We start from the raw sequence: 21,732 nt of genomic DNA, 5'->3' as shown, positions 1-21,732 counted from the left end.
CCCCCCAAACCCCCTACAGCTTGGCTCGTCCCTATATCCGTCCTGTATTTCCACTCCTGTCAAATGTTGCTGAGACCTTATAACCATGTTCTTGACGCCCTGTCCCTACTCCCAAGTTGATACTCCTGGTGAAGTCTGACTTTCGTTTCTATCATTCCTCTGTTGGACAAGCAGCTCTGTAAACCACTTTTCACTAGCAACTTAAATGTTGGAGGATGACAGGTCAGCCACTAGAAGTGAGTTGGCACCTCAGAGATGAACACAGGTCAGAAAGTCCTCAGAGAGGTTTATTGTAGCCCAAAGAGCCTATCATACATAACACGTTTTTGTTCTGCTTTCTAAGAGGCAGAGCCCAGGCTCAGGGCGGGCCACCTCTGAGTGTAGGTGTTCTAAGCCGACTGGAGAAAACATCATTATCACGCTATGATCTGTTTTCAGTGTCTCCACGGCATGCTGACACCACAATAACTAGAAATCACAGCGGGGCAGGAGTTCCTGACTCCAGCGTCTGGGGTCCAGCGAGGCCACCTTAGGCAGTGTCATCAAGAAGCAGCAGCAGAAGCTTGTGGACGGCTGGGGAGCTCTGGCTCCTGGAGATAAAGGCAGACCAATCGGAGCCTGGGATTCACTCTGGTCAGCAGAGGGAGCTCTCCACACTGGAACTGCTGCAGCCGGGGCAGTTCTGAGACAGCAAGAGCAAACATCCTGTGTGCAGGGTTTTTAGTTCCTACCCCCCACTTTCTTCCCCAGCCACATTCCCTTTTAAGACCTGTCCACCTTGTCCATACCTAGTGGGCTAATATCAGTGGGTCTCCTTTCAAGTGCAAAAGAAAGCTTAATGGGTCGGAGGACAAAGGGGCTAGTACAAAGTGTCCGGAGGAGCAGGGTCAAGGGCTCATGGGTTTCGCTTGCAGACTAGAAAAAGGAAACTCAGGATTAGTTGGAACCCAAATTTGTAACCATGTGCCAAATCCCCAAGAACCTGAACATTATCAGAGCACTTCTTACCTCTGTTTGGGCTCCCAGCCCTTTAAATTGCAAGGCCACTCTCCCTGGCCCCCTTGCATGCTCTAGGACAGAGGACCAATCACTAGGACTCAGCCCTAGTGCCCTTGCCACAAGATGATTCCTACAGGTCACGGTGGCTTCTGCAGTGCCATCTTCTACCAGGAGCCTAAGGGAAGGGAAGCAAAACTCCCCGAGCAAACCAACATGGATGGTCCCCAGACCCAACAGACCCTGGTGCCCAGTGCTTCCATATGTAGTTCACTTTTTCTTCATTAAAAAAAAAAAAAAAATGGAGGGAGGAAGATGAGATGAGGTCTTGCTATGTAGACCATCTGGCCTGATATCAATATGGAGTTCCTCAAACTCACAACAATTCTGATTCCACACCACCTGCTCTACCCAATGCCATACCCCACTTATTCAAAAAAAGTACTAAGCAACTTTCATGAAACAAAAATCATGCTACTGCAGACATCAGAAACTTTATAACTAGGAAGTAGCCAGTTAACAAGTTGCCTACCTGATGTTGGCCTGGCTTATAGCCCTCTGAGATGGACAACAGGGGTCCTGACGACTACACTTCCCCTGGGATAAACAAGCCAAAAACACAGTCGGAAAAGTCCTCTTCCTCCAATGACACCACTCTGGCACTTGACACCCAGCTCAGCCTGTCCTCTCCCAGTACCTGGGGACAGATGCTGGTGCAATGAGCACACACCCACAGGATCTGAAGGCTCAGGACACACACAATATGGCAAGAGGTAGTGCCCTGGAATGGAGGCCGGTCACCTTGGAGAAGTTCAGCCAGGTAGATGTGGGGCAAGGGAACACTAAGGAGAAAGAGAACAACGAGTCAAGCAGCAGACAAAGAAGCTGGCATGGTGGCACAAGCTATGACCCGGAATAGGCTTTAGGCTACCATCAAAACATTACCTAGGCATGGACATTTTAATCCCAGTACTCAGGAGTTCAAGGTCAGCCTGGTCTACATACTGAGTTCCAGGACAGTCAAGGCTACATAGTGAAAGCATGTCTCAAAAAACAAAAATAAAAATAAAGGCTAGATGGGCAAAACAGTGAAACAATCTCAAAAACCTTAGGTCAAGGCAGAAGAGTTTTGAAAGTAAGGTGAAGCTAACTGGCCATAACAAGTTCAGGGATAGGGGAAGAACAGTGGTGAGTTCTACACACCAATGGAAGCCCACAGACCTGGCCACACTCTGGTTCCTGATCTGCCACAGACGTCAGAAACAACATGTGTGCCGAGAGAAAAGCCTTCGAGAGCTTAGGACCTCAAGTTTTTCTGGATAATGGGTACTGGGTTTTTTTTCCTTTTTTTTTTTTTTCTATTTGGAGCATATGGCATCCTTCTGACTCAAAAAGTTCTCTCTTGTTATCAGAGAAGACTACATCTGTGGCAAATATTCCAGGCCAGACATGTGAGTAAAATGGCAGTGTGAAATATAGACATCGGAGCCTCAACACCAACCTGACTTTGGTCTCTGGGAAGCTCAGGACCTGCACACAAGTGGATGACCGGAAACAACAGTAAACAACGTTGGATCTGCAGAGAGAAGACGAGTAGGGATGAGAACAGAGCAGTGACGCTGGGGAAGGAGGTGAGACTGGGCTCACGCCTCACAGGCTGGGCTAACTCTGCTATCCTAGGGGGCACATCCACAGCTCTATTAAAGCAGAGAAAACGGCAGACAGGAGACAGCAGACTAACAACCAGGGTCACAGCAAAGCTGAGCACAGTACTCCCAGCATCTGGAGACAGAGAGGCAGTGGCAGGAGGAGGGCTATAAGTTAGAGGCTAGCCTGAGCTACACAGGAAGTTGCAAAACAGCCAGGACTACATAGTGAGACCCTGTCCTTAAACAAAATAAAATAGTAAAGCAAAGAAAACATGTCCTTGTGGCACAGTTAGGTGGGGGTGAGTATTCAAGAGGACATCAGTAAGCAAAGAAGGCGTGGCCATACGACATAGGTCTTCACCTGGAAATCTTTTTCTCCAGTTGGCTAAAGTGGACTCGGGCTCCTGGAAGGAGTCCCATTTGGGGAGGCAAGTGTGGATCTTCGATATATATGTCCAGGTGAGGGGGATATTCACAGTCATCCATTTCTAGAGCTACTGTTAGCTTCACACCTGTTTTAATAGCCCCAGCACACCCTACGGATAGAGGGAAGGGTGGCCAGTGATCAGCCAGGACTATGAGGTCCCATCCGTCCGAGTCATACCTTCTTCCCCAGAGGAAAGCACATTACCAGGGTTTATTCGGCGAAGGGCGAGAGGTGGTTCACACAGTATCCGAGACAAAATGTCAGCAGAGAAAGACACCAAGGAGGAACTGGGGGAGCTGAAAGAGAGAGAAAGCCATGAGGAAACATACATCTGAGATCAGCTCACAAGACAGAAGGGAGCCATCGACAGCCAGTCCATCGTTTAGTCTCAGGCTTCCTGAAGAAGCAGGTTTCAAGGAAACATGCACTTTGACTATAACTCCTCTTCTTCCTCCACTTCTCCTCCTTTCTCCTTCCCCCTTCCCCCCTTTTCTAATCCTTTGAGACAACTGTCTGTAACTCCAATTCCAGAGGATCTCTTCTGGCTTCTGGGAGTCTTGGTGCACAGACAGATGCAGGGAAAACACTTATACACATTTAATGACAAAGCAGTTGGGTGGTGGTGCATGCTTGTAATCCTAGAACCATGTAGCATGGTTTTGCTACATAAAGGCTGGCTTCAAACCTTCAGCAATTCACTTGCCTCAGGTCTCCAAAGAAAATGACTACAAGTATACACTACCTTAGCTGTCCCTGCCCTGGCTGTCCTGGAATGCTCTACAGACTAGGCTGGTGTTAGATTCAGAGATCCACCTGCTTCTGTCCCCCAAATGTTGGGTTAAAAGTGTTTACCATCCTGCAAACAAACTCCAGCCTACATCACTTCTAATAATAAATAATAGTCTCATAAAAATTAGACACAATCCTCCTTCTGTTGTTTATTTTTTAGACAAGATCTACCTTAAAACTAATGGTAGTTCTCCCCTAGGCTGGGTGTGCTAGGATTACAGGCATGCACCACCACCCAACCCCCAATTCTGTATTCCCTTTTTACTGAACTTTTACTTTATGTGTATGGATGCTTTCCTTGTATCTGTCTGTGCACCAAGACCCTCAGAGGCCAGAAGAGGCTGCCAGATCCTCTGGAACTGGAGGTACAGATAGTTGTGAGCTGCCATGTGGTCCTCTGAAACGACAGCCATGTTCTTACTTACAGAGCCATGTTTCCAGTCCTCTACAGTCACTTTCCCACTCCTCTTCTGTGACATCAGCTCACCATTTGGCCCTGGATGGCCTGTACTCCATGTGTACTAGGCTGGCCTCAAACTCACAAAGATCTGCCTGACTCTGCCTTCCAAGTACTTGGATTAAACATGGACACCACAATGCCTGGCTTATATTCAGTTTTAGTAATAAAAACCAGTCTCAAAACAATCACACATACCCAGTAGTGTCTCTGTTCACACAGGAAACAGTTTTTCACTTGTACTCACCTACAGAACCGTCTATGAAACACCGAGTTTCTGCACTCATCTACTGACCACACCCACACTGAACTCAGGCCCTTCACACTGCCGTTTCCTTCCTTGTATTTTCCAATCTGTTTCCTTTTATTGCTAAAGCTTTTCCTTAGTTGTGAGAACATTTGCTCAGCTGGGTTAAGCAACAGATGCTCAATAGCATTTAGGAGATAGAGCAGAAATCAAAGGCCATCTTTAGTTACATAGCAACTACAAGACAAGATCCTGTCTCAATAACAACAACAAAAGTGTGGTGGGGAGGGAGGGCAGGAGACACTGTTTTCGATTATTCCCACAGTGACAAGAAAGACTGAAAGAGAACCCCACTCTCACACTGACATCACACTGAAGAACTGTAAGTCAGACACACTGCTTACTCAGCCCCGCCAGCACAACACACAGGTAACAGACGACACTTACTTGTCACTGAGCAGATGGGCCAGTGAAGAAGACTCAGGCAGTACTCTCGGGACTTCTACTACATTAGGTATGTCCTGAGAATTCCCAAGTTCCAGGATCCAGTCCTCTTGGACAGTGAGGCAGGACACACAGTCAGTCAATTCCAGGAGACGGTGAGATGTGCCAGACGGATGCTCTGTCTCAAACACTGCTGTCTGCTGGGAAACATGAAGACAATGGCCTCTGCATGTGCCTAGGCCAGAGGAAGTTCCCTAAGTCCTCCAATGCTGACTTCTTCCTAGAGCCTGGTGAAGAAAGGGATCCCAACAGACAGATGACGCAGTCCCCTAAATTCTGCCTCTTCCAGGAGACCTAAAGGACCCAGCACTAGCATGCCCGCTCCAGACTCTAGCCCAAGTCGCCTTCTGATGAAAGAACTCACTGAGGAACCAGGAGCCACGAGGCGGTAGACTTGGTTTGGGTACAAGAATGGAAACCATCGAACCGAAGAGCCAAGAAAGACGAGGAAGACCTATGAGGAAGGACAGCATAGAACTGAACTCCAGTGTGGAGCACAGGGTAGGGAGGTCAGGCCCTAGGAACCTGGAGGCCCAGCTTACCGTTTGATCCCTGTTCTCAACGGCCAGAGACTCAGGTGGGCTCCATCCAGAACCCTCCTTCCTCTGTGTGCCACAAAGCCAAGTTCCTGACACACGGAAACTCAGGGTGGGCTTTGCAAGTTGTGAACTGTCTCCCGGAGGGAGACAAAAATTCCGTTTCATGAGGGCCTCCTTGTGGGCCAGTAAGAACAACCGGCTCTGTTCCACATGGGGTCCTTCTGGGCAGGAGGAGGTTGTCTGAGGTGGTTCTGAACCAATGGTGGGCTGGGGCACAGGCAGGATCAGGGCATCAGCCAGGTAGAACTGGACATAAACTCTATTGGAAGAGGCAGATCTTCAGTGATATAGGAATTGGGGTGATTCAGATCCTAAACCCCCACACACCAGGCAGAGGATAAGTACCACTGCAGAGAGCTGACCTGGCCTGCTTCTTCTGGATGAAGCTTGCCATGCCCAGCTCCTCCCAGGAAGGGAAGTTGCTCCTGACTTCTCTCTCTACCACCAGCTGGAATTTCTCTACCCGTACCAGGCAGCCTAGGTGAAGAAAGTTTTCTATCTTAGCAAGCAAAGAACCGTGGGAAAAGGGGTGAAGCACAACCCGGCGGGTCTGTGTCATCCCAGGTCCACACCTTGTCACCTCAGCGCCCAGGCAACTACTCCATATGCCCGTGCAAGCCTGCCCCTTCCTTGCTCTTCCCCCAAATCTGTAACATGGCTCCCTGAATGTAACACATTTTCCTCTCTAGGATTTCCCTTGTTTTGTTTTGGGTTTTTTGTTTTTGTTTGTTTTGTTTTGTTTTGAGACAGGATCTGTCTCTCTAATATATAGTTCTGGCTGCCCAGGAACTTACTATGTAAATCAGGCTGACTTTGAACTCACAGAGATCAACCTGCCTCTGCTGGATGCATAGGCCCATCATCCCAGGCTCCTTTTTATAAATCTCAACAATCAAATAAGACCAGTGTTCTTCCAAATTATGAATGTAGGAAACAGGAAGGTAAATGTTTAGGAGCCATGTGGTGTAGAAAAGATGGATGCTGGGAGCTGTAACTCCAGCTCCTCCTCTCTCCATCAGCACCAGCCTCTCACAGTTCTCCACGTAGCTCACCAACATCATTAAGAAAGCCCAGCAGACGCTCCCTGTCTCCTGGCTCTGCACTGAGCTCTACCTCCCACCACCATCATCTTTCCATCCCTCAACCTCGCACCTATGAGCTTCGGGTCAATGAGGGGCTGTGAACTCTCAGTCAAGGGCATACAAGGCAGCGAGCCTCTCAGATCCCGAAGCATCAGACAATCTTTATGAGATGAAGCCACCAGGACCCCAAGTAAAACCTGCGGGAAATAAAGGACAAGCTTAAATATTTATTAAACAAACAGCAAGGAGTGGGCATAAGCCCAGAACTTGGAGGACAGAGACAGGACTGTTCTAAGTTTGAGGCTGTCTTGGTCTATGTTATGCGTTCCGGGCCAGCCAAGGTTCACAGAGAGATCCTGTCTCTCTAAAAATAAACAAAAACCTCCACTGAGCACCTACCATGTGTCATGTGCTGTTTTAATCATTATCAGCAACAAAAACAAGCATTCACACATGTACAAGTAAGAACTGAATTACACTCTTGAACATGATGGTACACACATACTCATAGTTCCAGTAATCAGAAAGCCAAGATAAAAGGACCTCTGGGAGTTCGAGGCCAGCCTAGGCTATACAGTAAGACCGACTCAGGTTAAAAAACCAAACAAAACAAGCAATAATGAAAACAAAGCAAAGCAAAACTTCACAGAAGTCTACATTCCAAGCTACAGTTTTGGGGGCTTGTTTTTACATTTATTGGGGTGTCATTCACTTTTGTGGAGGTCAAAGGACAATGAGGGAGTCAGCTCTCTTCTCAGCATGCAGATTTTGGGGATCAAGCCCAGGTCACCACTCACTGACTTTTTTGTCTTAATAGGTGCATTAACACCTATTAAAAGTCTGCATGTACACCTGTATTCCAGCAGAGGGCGTCAGATCCCTTTATAGAGACTTATGAACTCCCATGGTGGTGTCTGGGAACTGAACTCAGGACCTCTGAATTGAACTCAGGACTCTCTGAAAGAGTAGCCAGTGCTCTTAACTACGGAGCCATCTCTTCAGGTCCACTGCCCCAACACACACACCCTTTTGTTGTTTCTGAGGCAGGGTCTTACTGTGTATCCTACAACAGGCTAATTACCAGCATGGTTTTAGTTGTTGTTCTTGTTGTTTTAGACAGGGTCTATGTAGTCCAGGCTGGCTTAGCTCAAAGAGATCCATTCATCTCTCCCTCCTAAGTATTAGGATTAAGGCATGTACCACCACACCTGAGCCAAGCTACAATTTCTTTCACTCTTCCTAGTTTTGGTAAAAAGAACAAATTGGTGAGGGGCAAGAACAGATACAGCAATCTAATTAAAAAGCCAGTTAGCAGGCTGTGGGGGCACACGCCCTTATAATCCCAACACTTGGGAGGCAGAGGCAAGTGCATCTCTGTGAGTTCATGTCCAGCTGGTCTACAGAGTAAGTTCCAGGACAGCCAGGGCTGCACAGACAGACTGTCTCAAGCACACACAAATGCAGGCACAGACGCACACAAAGCCAGCACAGTCAACTGACAGAAACAAAAAACAACAAAAACACGTGATCTGAACAGGTAGTGGTGATGAAACTGACGACAGGTAGTTCCCTGAATCTTCTGGAATTCCCTTACCTGAGCTGGCTGGAACAAACAGGATGGCAGACAGAGGCAGGACCAGGCTAGGCGTCGGTTCAGTTGGCAGCTTGTCAGATGAGTGGCTTCTGGGAAAGGCAGCAGGGCCTTTGGGTCAAAGGTAGCCCAAGCCCTGCGCTGCCCTTCCTCTGCCAGGGCGAGTAAAGTAGGAAAAGAGTAGGGAGTCTGCAATGGAGCATACTGTGGGGAGAGAGAAATAATCAGCCTCTGTTCCCCAGAGCCCTCAAGCATTAGCTCTGTTGCCAATCTTTCCCCCACGTTCTCATACTTTCTGAAGGGGACAGTTATGTGGTTCTTCCAGGATCTCACTGTGTGCATGCCGAATGGGGCTGCCAGGTGGAATAAGAACATCCCAGGAGGGAGCCAGGAGCTGCAGACCCAAGCTGGGCTTCCCAGGAGAGGAGTGCTTCAGGAACTGTTGACATTTCAACACATGGGGACACAGCCTTGCCAGGGGGAGAAACACAGTCATTTCCCCAAGATCTCTTCCAGGATCCTGCTTCCCCTACAGAGAATAGCATCCTCCCACCCATCTCCACCCAAGACCCTCAATCTCCATCCTCCTCACTTGCAGACCAGCTGCTCCAGGGCCTTGGTAGCCCATAAGTATAAGGGAAGTCCTAACTGACATTTCCACACGAGTTGCTCATACAAGGAGGCACCATAAACTTTGTAGGACGGCAAAGTCTCAGGCTTAAGACAAGAAAAGCCTTGAAGCCGAATGGTGCCGTGGAGACAAAGTGCCAGTACAGGTTTTGTTGTTCCTCCACCCACTGCCTGGAGGAGATGAACATCTCGGAGCTGCAGGGAAACAGAAGAGCAGAGGTAAACAGAGTGTGTGTAGTACACACCTGGCAATCCCAGCCCTTGGGAGGTAGAGGCAGGAGGACTCCATGCTATATAAAGGGCCATCTTTGGCTACACAGAGGCTTGAGCCTAGCTTGAGCTACTCAGATCTAAAACAAAAAAACGCATGCTTGTAACTGCGGTGCTTCACATCAGAGGCAGGGGGTTGTGAGATTTGGGTCAGCTTAGTTTATATAGGAAGTTTCAGATCAGCCAAGGCTTCATAATGAGACCCTGTCTCAAAACAAATAAAACAACTACCTAAGGCTGGAGATGACTCAGCAGTTAAAAGTACTACTCTTGCAGAGGACCCAAGTTCAGTTCCTAGTACCCACTGCAGGTGGCTCACAACTAAACTTTGAAAAACCTTCTCTTGAACAAATTAAGACAAAACAAAATTAAACAAAAAACTAAAACAAGGGCAGAGTGAGACCCTAGCTTAACCCCTGCAGAGATGGCTGCTTCTCCATCCTAGGTTGCAAGAGAAATTCATGTCCCCCAATGTTGCCTATCTCATTTTCTATCAAAACTCATTCTCTTCGAGGTCACCCGACACCTCCCATGAACTGAGGGTCTTCTCACCTCCAAGTCTGATATCTGACATACCTCCAGACAGACCCCTGGTCGAATAACCCGCTTGAGGCCATAGATCTTCTGGTATGCAAGACAGAGAATCAGCTGCCCATCCAGAATGTAGAGGCTAGCAGATTCACTCAACACGTCAGTGACTGTTCCCTGCACAGGGGACAGAGGTCGGGTTGGCAATTTCCTCCTCCTTTGGGGGCTCACATTGCAGGGGTCACAACCTCTAGGATCAATACCTTTCACTCACCAAATAATGTAAGATTTTGGAACCCCGGACAAGACCTTCTTGCCCTCGGCTGTCTTTGGAGCTGGTGGGCCGGGACAGTCGTTTAAGGTCAGCTTCCAAGAATTCTATGTCCAGCTTCTGCTCCTGCACATAACCTGGTCTCAGTGGCATCAGAGTTGAAGAAGGAATGGTGGTCCAAATACAGTAACGGTAACCCCGGGTCTTGGTTACTCGCAATTCTGTCAGCACATAGGCTTTACCAAGCCGGAGGACTCGGTGCCACACCATCTGAGTAGGAATCTGGCTTAGGCAGAGGGAGGTAACATTAGACATGAGACCCCTGCCCCCACCTATAATGCTGCCTGTCTGCTAAAGGTCTTCCCACAACAATTTGACTCCAAAGACCTCAGGACTTTACTCTTATTCTTTGTCTTCTGTTTGCTTGGCTTTTGTTATTGTTTTGTTCTGTTCTGTCCAGACAAGGTCTCATATAGCCCAGGCTGGCTTTAAACTCACTATGTAGCCCAGACTAGTGTTGAACTCTTAGTATTATAAGCCACTGAACCTTAAGGATCTCTACACATTAACAGGAAATGTCACATATTTCATAAGCCTTTCATAAAGATACAAACCATCCCTAAAGTTTCCTTCAAAATGATAATATCCCATCAAGAAACTCATGGTTAGGGCTAGAGAGATGGATCAGCAGTTAAAAGCACTGTCTGTTCTTATAGGTCATGAGTTCAATTCTCAGCAACCACATGGCTCACAACCATCTGTCTTGGGAACTGATACCCTCTTGTGGTGTGCAGGTGTACAGGCAGAGAGAGCACGCAAATCTATGTAAAATAAATAAATATTAAAAAAGAAAGAAAATCATGTCCAACATGTTCTCCCTCACCCCAGGACATACAAGCCAATCATTTATTTTATTAATATGAGCTGAGTACATGACTCCAGTATTGAGACAGCTGTTAAGTAACAGGTTATTCACTCCTCTTTAACATGTTTCAGATCATGAAAAGACAAAAACCTAAACAGCAATACAGACACAAACGTGATCCGGCATCAAAAACATTACACGTTTTTCTTTCTTTTCTTTTTGTAGGTTTCAGGGTTTTTTTGGGAGGGGAGGGGAGAAAGTTGTTTTGTTTTGCTTTGCTTTTTGGTTTTTCTATGTAGTCCTGGCTGTCCTGGAGCTTATTTTGTGGATCAGGCTGTCCTCCATGTGTCTCTGCCTCCTGAGTGCTGGGATTAAAGGCGTGTGCTACTACCTCCCAAAATCTCTCTTTCTTTTTTAAAATGTATTTAAATTTGTGTAGATGGATGTTTTACATGCATGCACATCTATGTACCACTTGCATGCAGTGCTCAAGTTAGATCCTTTGGAAGTGCAATTATAAACACTTGTGAGATGTCATGTGAGTTCTGGGAACTAAACCTAGGTACTCTGGAAGAGAAAAGTTACCACCCCTTCACCTCTCACTGAGACACAGTATTACTATGTAGTACTGGCTAGCCTGGAACTTGCTATGTACATCAGGCTGTCCTTGACTCACAGTACAGTGATCCACCTGCCTCTCTGCCTCCCAAGTGTAAGGATTAAAAGCATGAACCACATCCATCTTTCTGGCCTGTGTGTGCATGTATACATGTGGGCAGATGCCCTGTACCCATTCATGTGGATGTCAAAAACAAACCCAAGTATCATTTCTCAGGAAGTCTCCTACCTTTTGAGGCAGGCTCTCTCAATGGCCTGCAGACTCCATGACTCTGATGTCTTCCATTTCACTGGCACCGAGGTTACAGGCCATGCTACTATGCCCAGCTTTTTCCGTAAGGATCAAAGCCAGGCTCTCATGTGCATAGGGAAAGGGCTTTACTGACTAAGCCATCTCCTCAGCTTTGTCTTTTCTCTCATCATCCTATTTGCCTGCCGTTAGACTGTTTCCTTCCACCACAGTTTCTACTTCCGCATTTTATGTATTGATCCAGATACTTCACATAGGAAACTTGTATCTGTGCTGTCTGGCTTACCCCTTCTGTGTTCTCTTGGTTATAATGCACCCTCTACTCCCTTGTGCCCAACATTACCCTGGTCCTCACCTGTACAATGACGGACACCTGGCGGCCGGCCTGGGCTAATTCACCAAGTGTCATGATGAAGTACCTTTTGCTCTGAGTTATCAGCAGGGCACTCAGATGGAGCAGTTTTCCAGCGAGATTTATTTCATCTATTTTACATTTCTTTCTAAGGAAAGAAGAAAATAAAGACATTTTGATTTATCTCCTTTTCCACAAGTCTTCCCTTGCACTGCAAAGGACAATCTTGTAGCAGTGTATAATATGCACAATTCCAAGCTATCCTCTAAAAACCGCCCACCCTTCTTGCCCTCACACAGGGTATATGTCCTTGGCAGTCAAATGCAGTCCCGATGGGAAAGGTGTTTTCTGTCAAGGATGAGGACTGGGAAGGAAGAGATTCCTGGGACCCACAGAAGGAGAGAACCATTCCACAATTGTTCTGACCTCTGTGTCTGTGTGCTAAGATGGGATGTTCATAAATACACACACAAAGAATCCTCTTGGGGACCAGGAAGAGAGTGGTTGTCTGACTTCTAAATACAAGCCCTTCTGCTAGAACCAACTTTTCAAAAAGCCAGTGTGGTAGCATAATCCCTGTGGAGGGAGATGAGACGGTGGGGGGCTATGTGTCTAGTAGGCCAATGAGGGGCCTATTTCCCTTATTGCCCGAGGAATGACACTTAAGGTTGGTCAACACATGCCATATACGTACACACACACATACAAAAAGAATTTGATGGTTGTCTTTTTTTCTTCTTTCAAAGAAAATATCAAGCTAAGCATTGTGGCACATGTCTTTAATGCTAGCACTTGGGAGGCAGAAACAAGGTGAATCTCTGAGTTCAAGGCCAGCCTGTTGTTTCAGGACAGCCAGGGCTACACAGAGAAACCATGTCTTGAAAAAGTAACCTTATTTTATGTGTATGAATGCTTCCCCTGGAACTCACTACAAAGGTTCCACAGCTTTCCTGCTTCCAGTGCCCTAAACACTGGGATTATAGAGGTAAACCACAACCAGCCCTCATCATAACTTTCCTGATATTCAAACCCCAGTTCCCGTGTCCCATCTATCGTCTACATTACTACCAAAACGTCTCCCTCCACGGAAAGAACCATCAGCCTCCAAATCTCAGTGTTCCTTTCTTTCCTAAGAGTAGAAAATTACCTGTATCTGAGCAGGTAGGACGCCTTTTCTGGGTAGAGGACAGGGATAGGCATGAGAGGGCCAGGACTGACAGTCAAAGGAAACACTGGCACAGGTGTACCCCACAGCTCCAAGTGCCCTTCCCCCAAGGAATTCCTCTTGGCAGGAGGGAGGTAACTCCAACTGGGGAACAGGAAGAGATGGCCCAACCAAGAAAGGTCTAGATCTATAAGCTAGAAAAGACCAAAGCCACAGGTTAGCAGCTAACCTATACTGTTCCCGCTCACACTGGAGGCAGCTGGTCCCCATTCCACTCACCTCACATTCCACAGTTCCAGTGTTATCGCTCACAAACAGGCTTCCACTCTTACACTCTTGTTCCGAATCTCCCAATAGGTCTACTAGTGTCCCTAAAAGTAACAGCTGCTCCCGGGGCAGGACACTGCCCCCTGGCCCAGCTCCTCTCGTCCAAGCCTGGTACGCATTACCACTCCAGGACAGGTGGCTGCAGCACGGGAGATGCTGATGAGTCTTCAGATTCTGTACCGAGACAAAGCTGAAAAGTGAAGAAAGCAGTTCTGGAGATCAGCTACATCTGAGCAAAGACTCAGCCTTGGCAGACCTCCAAGCACCTAGAGGGGCAAAAGGCAAGCATGGGCTAAGAGATGTCTGCTCACGACATTAAGGATGGGGTCTGGATCTAAAGGCTGGGCAATGTCTCTAAGGGAAACAAGAAGTCTGTGTTGAGTACCTCTACAAGAGACCAAGAGAATGGGGCTGGAGAGATGGCTCAGTGGTTAGGAGCACTGACTGCTCTTCCAGAGGTCCTGAGTTCAATTCCCAGCAACCACATCATAGTAGCTCACAACCATCTATAATTCATCCACCGTCCTCTTCTGGTATGCCTTAAGGCAATGACAGTGTACTTACATTAAACAAATAAATAAATCTTTAAAAAATGTGTATTGGATTCATATAATAAAGTAAAAATGTTATATTAAAATAAAAGAGAGAGACCAAGAGACAGTCTGAGGAATTATGTGTGTACGGAGAACACTAAAGACTCCACAAACAGGGGCTGAAGCATCTGCTCATCAGGCTGGTGATTATTTCTGAAGTGATAAAGAAGGATCATCAGAACAGGTATTAGGAGATCTCACTAACTTCTCTTCTTCATATCTTACAAAAAAGAACGAAGAAATATGGCAAAGCACTAAGAGTTTTAAGGCTATATAGAGTATTTCCTGTACATGTCCTATCAGCTAAATCACCTTCTTCCTCTCTCCTTCTCTATAAACATGACCTAAACCACCCACTAAGCCCCACTTCACCCTACCTGTAGCTCAGGGGCAGTGTAAAATCCTGGTTCTCCCCCTGGGACATCCATGTCTCCTTCACACAATCAATTACTGACTGAGTCAACTGTTTATTAGGCTCCTTGCCAGCTGGACAAAGGGTCTCTTGGACGAAGGTCTGGGCAGCCTCAAGCCAGGATTGCTCCTGAGGAAAATGAAACTAGTTAAAACATCTTCAAAATATCCTGCCCACCAAAGGATTTTCTGAGATTAAGAAAATAAACACAATAAATCAATCAATCCAGACAATTTATTTATTTAATACACCACTGTTGTCTTCAGATACACCAGAAGAGGGAATCAGATCCCATTACAGATAGTTGTGAGCCACAATGTGTTTGCTGGGAATTGAACTCAGGACCTCTGGAAGAGCAGTCAGTGCTCTTAACTACTGAGCCATCTCTCCAGACCCTGAAGTTTTAAGTTAGTCCGAGACTGAAGGCAGAACTCCAGTGGAGATGAGGGCTTGCCACAGTGAGTCCAGCCATGGTTAAACTGGTGGCCACTTAGCTTAATCTTGCCTCCTGTGACAAATCTGTACTAATTCTTAAAATGTTCGCTTGAAATGCAGACTCCTGGGGGCTGGAGTGATGGCTCAGTGATTAAGTCTTCTAGAGGACCGAATTTCAATTCCGAGCACCCACATGGTAGCTCAGAACTGTCTGTAACTCAAGATCCACGTGATCTGACACCCTCTTCTGGCCTCTGTGCAGATATACATGCAGGTAAAGCATCCATAACACATTTTTTTAAAAAGAAGAAAAAAAGATACAGAGAGATTCCTCTGTCAGCCTTTCTCTGGCCATACCAAGGTCAACTGCTAATCTGACCTTGGAGCTCCATGGTACCTCGAACACATGGCCAATCTATTACACAGCACCGACCCCGTGGTTAGGGTTATCTCATTTTACATTGAGTCTGCATCTAAGTCAGCAAGCTGAAAAGTAAAAATGGGAGAATTGCTTTCAAAAGTCCACACCTTTAATCCCAGCACTCGGGAGACAGAGGTGTGTAGATCTTTGAGTTCTAGGCTAGCCTGGTCTATAGAGCAAGTTCCAGGACAGTCAGAGCTACACAGAGAAAAACTGTCATGAAAAAAAATTTTCCTTTAAAAATTGTTTTGTGTTTGGGGGGGGCAGTTGGGTGTGGGACAAAGCAATGGCTCAGAGGGTGAGAACACTGACTTCCAGAAGTTCTGAGCTCAATTTCCAGCAGCCATGTTGTGGCTCATAACCATCTATAATAGGATCTGATGCTCTCTTCTGGTGTGTATAATAAAGACAGCTACAGTGTACTCATACATTAAAAAAATATTTTTTTTTAAAATGTAGGACATGGTACGTGATTCAACACTGAGGAGACTGCATCTGGAGGATCTTAGTGTGGTGCCAGCAAGAGACACAGTAAGATTCTGTCTCAAAAGGAAAAACCACAACAAAGGTGGCGGGGACAACAAAAATCACAGTGAAGAGACGAGACAGCAGTGGCGGAGTTCTTACAGACCCAGCTTCCGGTCCCAGCACCACATACATGGCAGATCACAAACGTCTCTAACTCCAGTCCCAGAATATCCTACGCTCTTTTTGAGCTTTATAAGCTCCAGGCACACAGAGTGCACACAGATATGCAGACAAAACACACAGATAAAACAAGCAAATCTTTCTCCAAAAGGCAGGGGCACATATGATTTCAGAGACTGTGATAGCTTGTACAAGACCTGCACAATTTCAAGCCAGACAAAACTCCAGCAAGGAGAAGGGGAAGTGGGCACACAGTCTCACGCCTAACCAAGAAGCTATCTGCAAGCAGTGTGTGTTAGAAGGAAAATCAGTTTTCTCCAGTAGAGTGAAAAATCACACAGACTCTCAGGAAGGTCCTAAGCTTCGAATTGATTTGCCAACACAAAGCAGACTCCATGCTTTTGTTTTTTTTTCCGGTTTTGTCTTGGCTTTTGTTGTTGTTGTTTTCTACTTTTTTGGCTTTTCAGGCTTGGCTTTTGGATTTGTGTCTTTATTTCGGGAGAAAGAATATGAAGTTGAGTGGGCAGGATCTAGGAGTTGATGCAAGGGAAAGAATAAGATCAAAACATATTGCATGAAAAAAATCGAAGCCTCTAAAAAAAAAAATTCACACTACTGCTCTTAATATGTGAGTGTCTCATAGCACACAAGAAAGGTCACAGGAGAAGGGTCAAAGGGTAATTTATGGATGTTTTGCCTGCATGCATGCTAGTGCCCATAGCAAGTCTTAAAACTGGAGTTGACTTATTGTAACTATTAGGTTTTCAATGCATACTGTCAAGCCCTTGAAAAAAATCAAGTACTGACTAAAAAAATATATTCACATGGTTTTATGTAAAAATTATTTCAATGTCTGAAAAAACAGTACTGACAAAAATGTATAATTTTAAGCAAAAAATGTTTAAAATCTGTACATTTATCTTTGTTTTGTAAAATAAAGTCGTTTAAAAAAAAAAAAAAAACTGGAGTTGAGGATGGTGTGAACCATGTGGGTTTGGGAACTGAAGCTGGGTCCTCTGCAAGAACACCAGTGCTCTTAACCCTGAGCCATCTCTCCAACAGCACCCCACCTTCTTTTGAGACAAGGTCTTCCTACATGACCCTGGTTGGCCTATATCCCAATATACAGACCAAACTGTTATCCCCTGCCTCTACCTAAGTGCCAGGAGGACTATAGGAATGTACACACCATCATGACTTTATTAAGAGTATAATTTTTAATCATTCCATTTTCTTAGTCAAGTATATTAACTTGAAAATGTAATCCCACTAGACCCGATCCCTGTTAAGTCTTTTCAGCCAGGTCTCACCATCAAAGCTCCATCTCTGGTCAACATCCCATATTCAGCACATCCTTAGCACCTTGATAAACCACTTTCAAGGTTCTAAATTATTTTAGCATTCTTGTGGACAATCCTACTGACTTAAACCTAGGACAAACACTCTCCTTGCATTCATATTCATTCAGAGTTTTGGACAGTGGAATAATCCACTATTCAGACATAATCAAAGCCTCGAAGTAGACTGTTTTCTTTCAAGTTAGTTTGGTTTTGGTTACTAATCCTCTGATGCCCTGTCCATCACTTGACAACCTTTGTTTTTCAAAGTGAAAAGGAATTTGGTTTGATTTAAAAGACAGGGGTGGGAGCAGGCAAATGTCACTCATTTTAATCCCAAATTACTCGGGAGAAAGAAGCAGGCAGATCTCTGTGAGTTCAAGGCTGGCCTGGTCTACATAGTAAATTGCAGGAAGTAAGGGCTTTGTAGAAGGACCCTGTTTCTCTCCTGATAATCCCCCCACCCCTAAAAAAAAAAAAAAAAAAAAGGCCAGGGATCTCCAAGGACAGGACTCTGATGGCAGTGAGGAAGTAGTCCCAACTCACGGAGAGCCAACTGAAAGGCTGGAACAGACCTTTAGAAGAAGCTCATTTAAGAACAAAGTAATAACAATAACAACAACAACAATAATAGGCCAGTGAGATTGCCTTGGCAGGTACAGACATTTGGAGAGAAAATCTGCCCAAGTTTTATCTCTGAAACCCACATAAAGATGAAAAAGAGAGATAACTCCACAAAATTGTCCTCTGAACTCAACATCTTAGCTACTGCACACATCCCTACACATATACATCATAGACACACACAAAATACTAAGACATGTGGTTCAGTGGCACAGCATTAACCTAGCATGAATGAGTGCATGAAGTTCTGAATTCAATCTCCGGTTGCTGGATTGGGATTGGGGGAGGGAGGGTCCTGTGTCTCTACCTCAGCATTAGATGCTTGAGCAAGAATATCAAATTCAAGGCCCTTGTGGGATACAACAGTGCATTTTGAGGGCAGCCAAAATTACATAGGGACGATTTTGGCTTTTGATGTTGCTTGTTCAAGGGGGAAAAAGCAAACTAAGGACATTTATTGGATCAAATGAAACAGGTCTGTATTTTGAATAAACCACAGATTCATACTTTACACTTTAACTCAAATACTTGAATTACCTACCTTCGTTGTTGCTCTTGTTTTTCAAACAGGGATTCCTACAGAGTCCTGCTGCCCTGTAACTTGCTAGGCCTGCCTGTGCCTCCCAACTGCTGGGATTAAAGGCTTCGACCACCACACCTGGCTGAACTGCCTACCTTGAACGGCCTCTGAAGGATGACTGTGGCCCAAGGATCTCTACTTTAGCTGAGTTTTCTCTCTCCTGAGATCTGGTCCCATCACTGCCCAGCACAGGATCTGATCAGGAGGCACTCCATCACTAAAGCTTTGTTCACTGAACAGACAGCTAGCTTCAGCCCTTGACTACTCCTTAACTAGTGCCATGTCTTTTACAATACCCACCCCTTAAGATTTTAATGTCTTACTCTTTCTTGGTTTGTTTGTTCTTCGAGAGGACTGTTCTTCTACATGGCCCCAGCTGTCATGGAACTCACTTCATAGACTGGCCTCGAACTACTCACAAGAGATCTGCTTGCCCATGAGTGTTGGGATTAAAGGTGTAAACCACCATGCCTGGCCCTTCCTTTTCTTTACCTCTGGTACCCTAACACTGCTGCCGTGGATGAAGCCACCATAGGCTCTGCTTTCAACCAGTCTTTCAGCTCAGCCGTCCATAGTACACTTCAGCAAAGTAAAACCCAAATCTCATCCAATCACTTCTTTGTCCAAAAAGGGCCAACTAGTGCCAACAAGAGCGAAGCAGACATAGAAAGTACAGTGATTTGTAGAGGTTAGCCTAGTGAATTACGTAGCAAGCACTAGGTTTATGTGATGTTAACGTGACGCTGTCATAAAAAGGCCACTAACAACTATCAAAAGGTTGTTGCTTAGCAGTCAAGACAGTTCACTATTCCTTCTGACCCCTCCATCTCCACCTCTACCCAATGGAATTTAGTTTTTCAAACGATATTTGCTTTAACCCTTGCTTATCAACATGGCTCTGCTGCCTAGTACCGTTTTCTGATGCTTTCCCGCCTAGCTAACGGGGGTACACACCCAAGGTCTGGGCGTTTCTCCTTTCCCAATCCAGCTAAATCTGAGGGCCCCTGTAGCCATAACAATCAGCAGAGCTAATCTCCGACAGAGCAGAAACCTTCGACAGTGGGCGGAGACCTATTCCAGGCTGGGTCGGCCCTCAAACAAAGGGCCGGAAAAGCCGCCGCTCCACAGGCCGAGACCACAGACAACGGGTGGAAGGGGTACTGAAGAAATAAAATCCAGCACAAGAAGGAGAAACAAAACAAAAACCCCACGAGAATCACACAAACAGCACTCACGGAGGTAGGTGGTTGTGCTCGGCAAGCAGCCATGATGAGCCAAACCCCTACCCTGAAGAACGCGCGAACGACGGGCGCAAGTGCTCACGGGAGGGAGCCTGTGACGTCAGGGGCAGCACTGGCACCTCTCCCAGCATCCACTAGCGGGCGGCCCACCACTGGTCTTAAATATGCAGCGACCCTTACTCTTCTGCCTCCTAATAGCGGGATGTGCGTCACCATATCTGGCCTATTTCCTTTCTAAAGTGACGACGCGTCCGGATCCTAGTGTTTCACGTGAGGCTGGGAGGGGCGGGGAGGGATGGAGAGGGGCGGGGAGGGATGGAGAGGGGCGGGGAGGGGTGGGGAGGGGCGGGGCGGGGTGCAAGACCCCTGGAGCACGTAGTCACTTGGCTCATAACACCTAAAATTTTCAGTCTCCCTAAATCTTGCCAAGCAGAGATGTGCAATTTGAAAGTAACCACAGGCTGGATGGAGTGGCGCATGTGCCTTTAATCCCAGCAATCCGGATGCAGAGGCAGGGGGATCTCTGCGAGTTCGAGTCTCAGCCTAACCTGCTCTAAATAGTGAGTTTCAGGCCAGCCAGAACTACGAAGTGGGGGCAAAAAAAAGGCAGCCACGGGACACCATTCACATACGCGATATGTGTTGTGGACTCAGCTCACTGATGCATTTAGCTAGAGTCTTTTTCTATTTTTTATTCTAATGTCTAGAACTGTACTCGTTGCTAAAGAACTTGGTGGGCACATGTGGCTCAATTCACGAAAGCATTTGCTTTCCCTAATTCAATCGGCCTAGATCAACAGCTCTGTACTGGTGGACCAAATAGAATTCATCTATGTGCCAGGCACTGTTTTAGAATCTGGGTATATTCATTGAAGAAAACAAAAATCCCTGGTTCTAAAACAAGTAGATTGATTGGGGGGAGGGGCAGGCAAAATACATAGAATGAAAAGAAAAGGGGGAAAAAGACAAAGCCAGGGGATTGTCTGACATTCCAGTTCCAGGGGACCTAGTTACCTCTTTTGGGTAACGGCACACGTGTTATACATACATCCATGCAAGCAAAATACTCAACCACATAAAAAGAAAGAAAGAAAAAAAATGTGGTGGTGCCAAAATCACAGCATTCAGGAGGCAGGAGAATCTTTGTGAGTTTAAAGCAGTCTGGATTACATTTAAAAAAAAAACAAACAAACGAAAAAAAAAAAAAAAAAAACCCAACAAAATAGTGCTGGAGAGATGGCCCAGTGGTTAAGAGCACTGACTCACCAAGGTCCTAAGTTCAATTCCCAGCAACCACATGTTGGCTCACAACCACCTGTAATGGTTGTGAGGGTATCTGATGCCCTCTTCTGGTGTGTCTGAAGACAGTGACAGTGTACTCACATACCTACAATAAATAAAATCTTTTAAAAAGGGGGGGGGGGGTGCTGAAGAGATGGCCAGCAACCACATAGTGTCTCACAACCCTCTGATGCCCTCTTTTGGTGTGTCTGAGGATAGCTACAGTGTACTTATATATAACTAAAAAAAAAAAAAAAAAAAAAAAGACCAAGTATCCAAGTATTAAACCTGCAAATGACTGTATCCATTCATTCAGCTTCACTTTTGCTGCAAACAGTTTATTTCATGAACTCTGCACTGTGGTGATGAAAGGGAAATTGGGGCAAAAGCCCCAATCCAAGTGGCCATGTCTCAACTAAAAAGATTTTGTAGCATAAGAGTCTCTGTTATTTAAGGGGTTTTATTACTTTCTTTTAAGATATTGTTCAAGCAGGCCTGTTGATCCTGACATTCAAATTAACTAAAGGGAGGAAAGACTCAGGA

At 45.9% G+C, this 21,732-nt stretch overlaps 1 protein-coding gene across 4 annotated transcripts; it reads right to left on the bottom strand.

Moving 5' to 3' along the window:
* Window positions 1-324: 324 nt before the first annotated feature.
* On the bottom strand, window positions 325-20,089 carry CTC1 (CST telomere replication complex component 1). Of its 4 annotated transcripts, none has more exons than XM_080923360.1 (23): window positions 19,991-20,089; window positions 14,588-14,751; window positions 13,570-13,791; window positions 13,273-13,484; window positions 12,129-12,273; window positions 10,044-10,322; window positions 9,818-9,946; window positions 8,934-9,166; window positions 8,634-8,811; window positions 8,345-8,545; window positions 6,821-6,947; window positions 6,031-6,145; window positions 5,612-5,927; window positions 5,434-5,523; window positions 5,013-5,209; window positions 3,277-3,368; window positions 3,007-3,181; window positions 2,498-2,572; window positions 1,694-1,838; window positions 1,529-1,593; window positions 1,009-1,174; window positions 789-915; window positions 325-682 (listed from the first exon to the last, which is right to left on the bottom strand). In XM_080923360.1, exons 2-23 carry the CDS (start codon window positions 14,636-14,638, stop codon window positions 543-545), a joined length of 3,480 nt encoding a protein of 1,159 aa, XP_080779486.1. In that variant the 5' UTR covers window positions 14,639-14,751; window positions 19,991-20,089; the 3' UTR covers window positions 325-542. The 4 variants fall into 4 exon arrangements, with proteins under 4 accessions (XP_080779486.1, XP_080779483.1, XP_080779484.1 ...); XM_080923357.1 differs by having other exon boundaries at window positions 13,570-13,807; window positions 19,903-20,029; XM_080923358.1 differs by having other exon boundaries at window positions 5,013-5,206; window positions 13,570-13,807; window positions 19,903-20,029.
* Between the last annotated feature and the right edge of the window lie 1,643 nt (window positions 20,090-21,732).

Source organism: Micromys minutus (assembly GCF_963924665.1).
Source record: "Micromys minutus genome assembly, chromosome: 10".
Taxonomy (NCBI): Eukaryota; Metazoa; Chordata; class Mammalia; order Rodentia; family Muridae; genus Micromys; species Micromys minutus.
The sequence above is the reverse complement of the archived record's forward strand: the minus strand, read 5'-3'. Positions and strand labels throughout refer to the sequence as shown.

Coding starts and splice junctions, on each gene's coding strand:
- CTC1 (XM_080923357.1), bottom strand. CDS start 19,935: ATGGCTGCTTGCCGAGCACAACCACCTACCTCC. Junction 8,546..8,633: donor ATAACTGTCCCCTTCAGAAA/GTATGAGAACGT, acceptor CTCTCCCCACAG/TATGCTCCATTGCAGACTCC. Junction 1,594..1,693: donor GCACCAGCATCTGTCCCCAG/GTACTGGGAGAG, acceptor TGTTTATCCCAG/GGGAAGTGTAGTCGTCAGGA.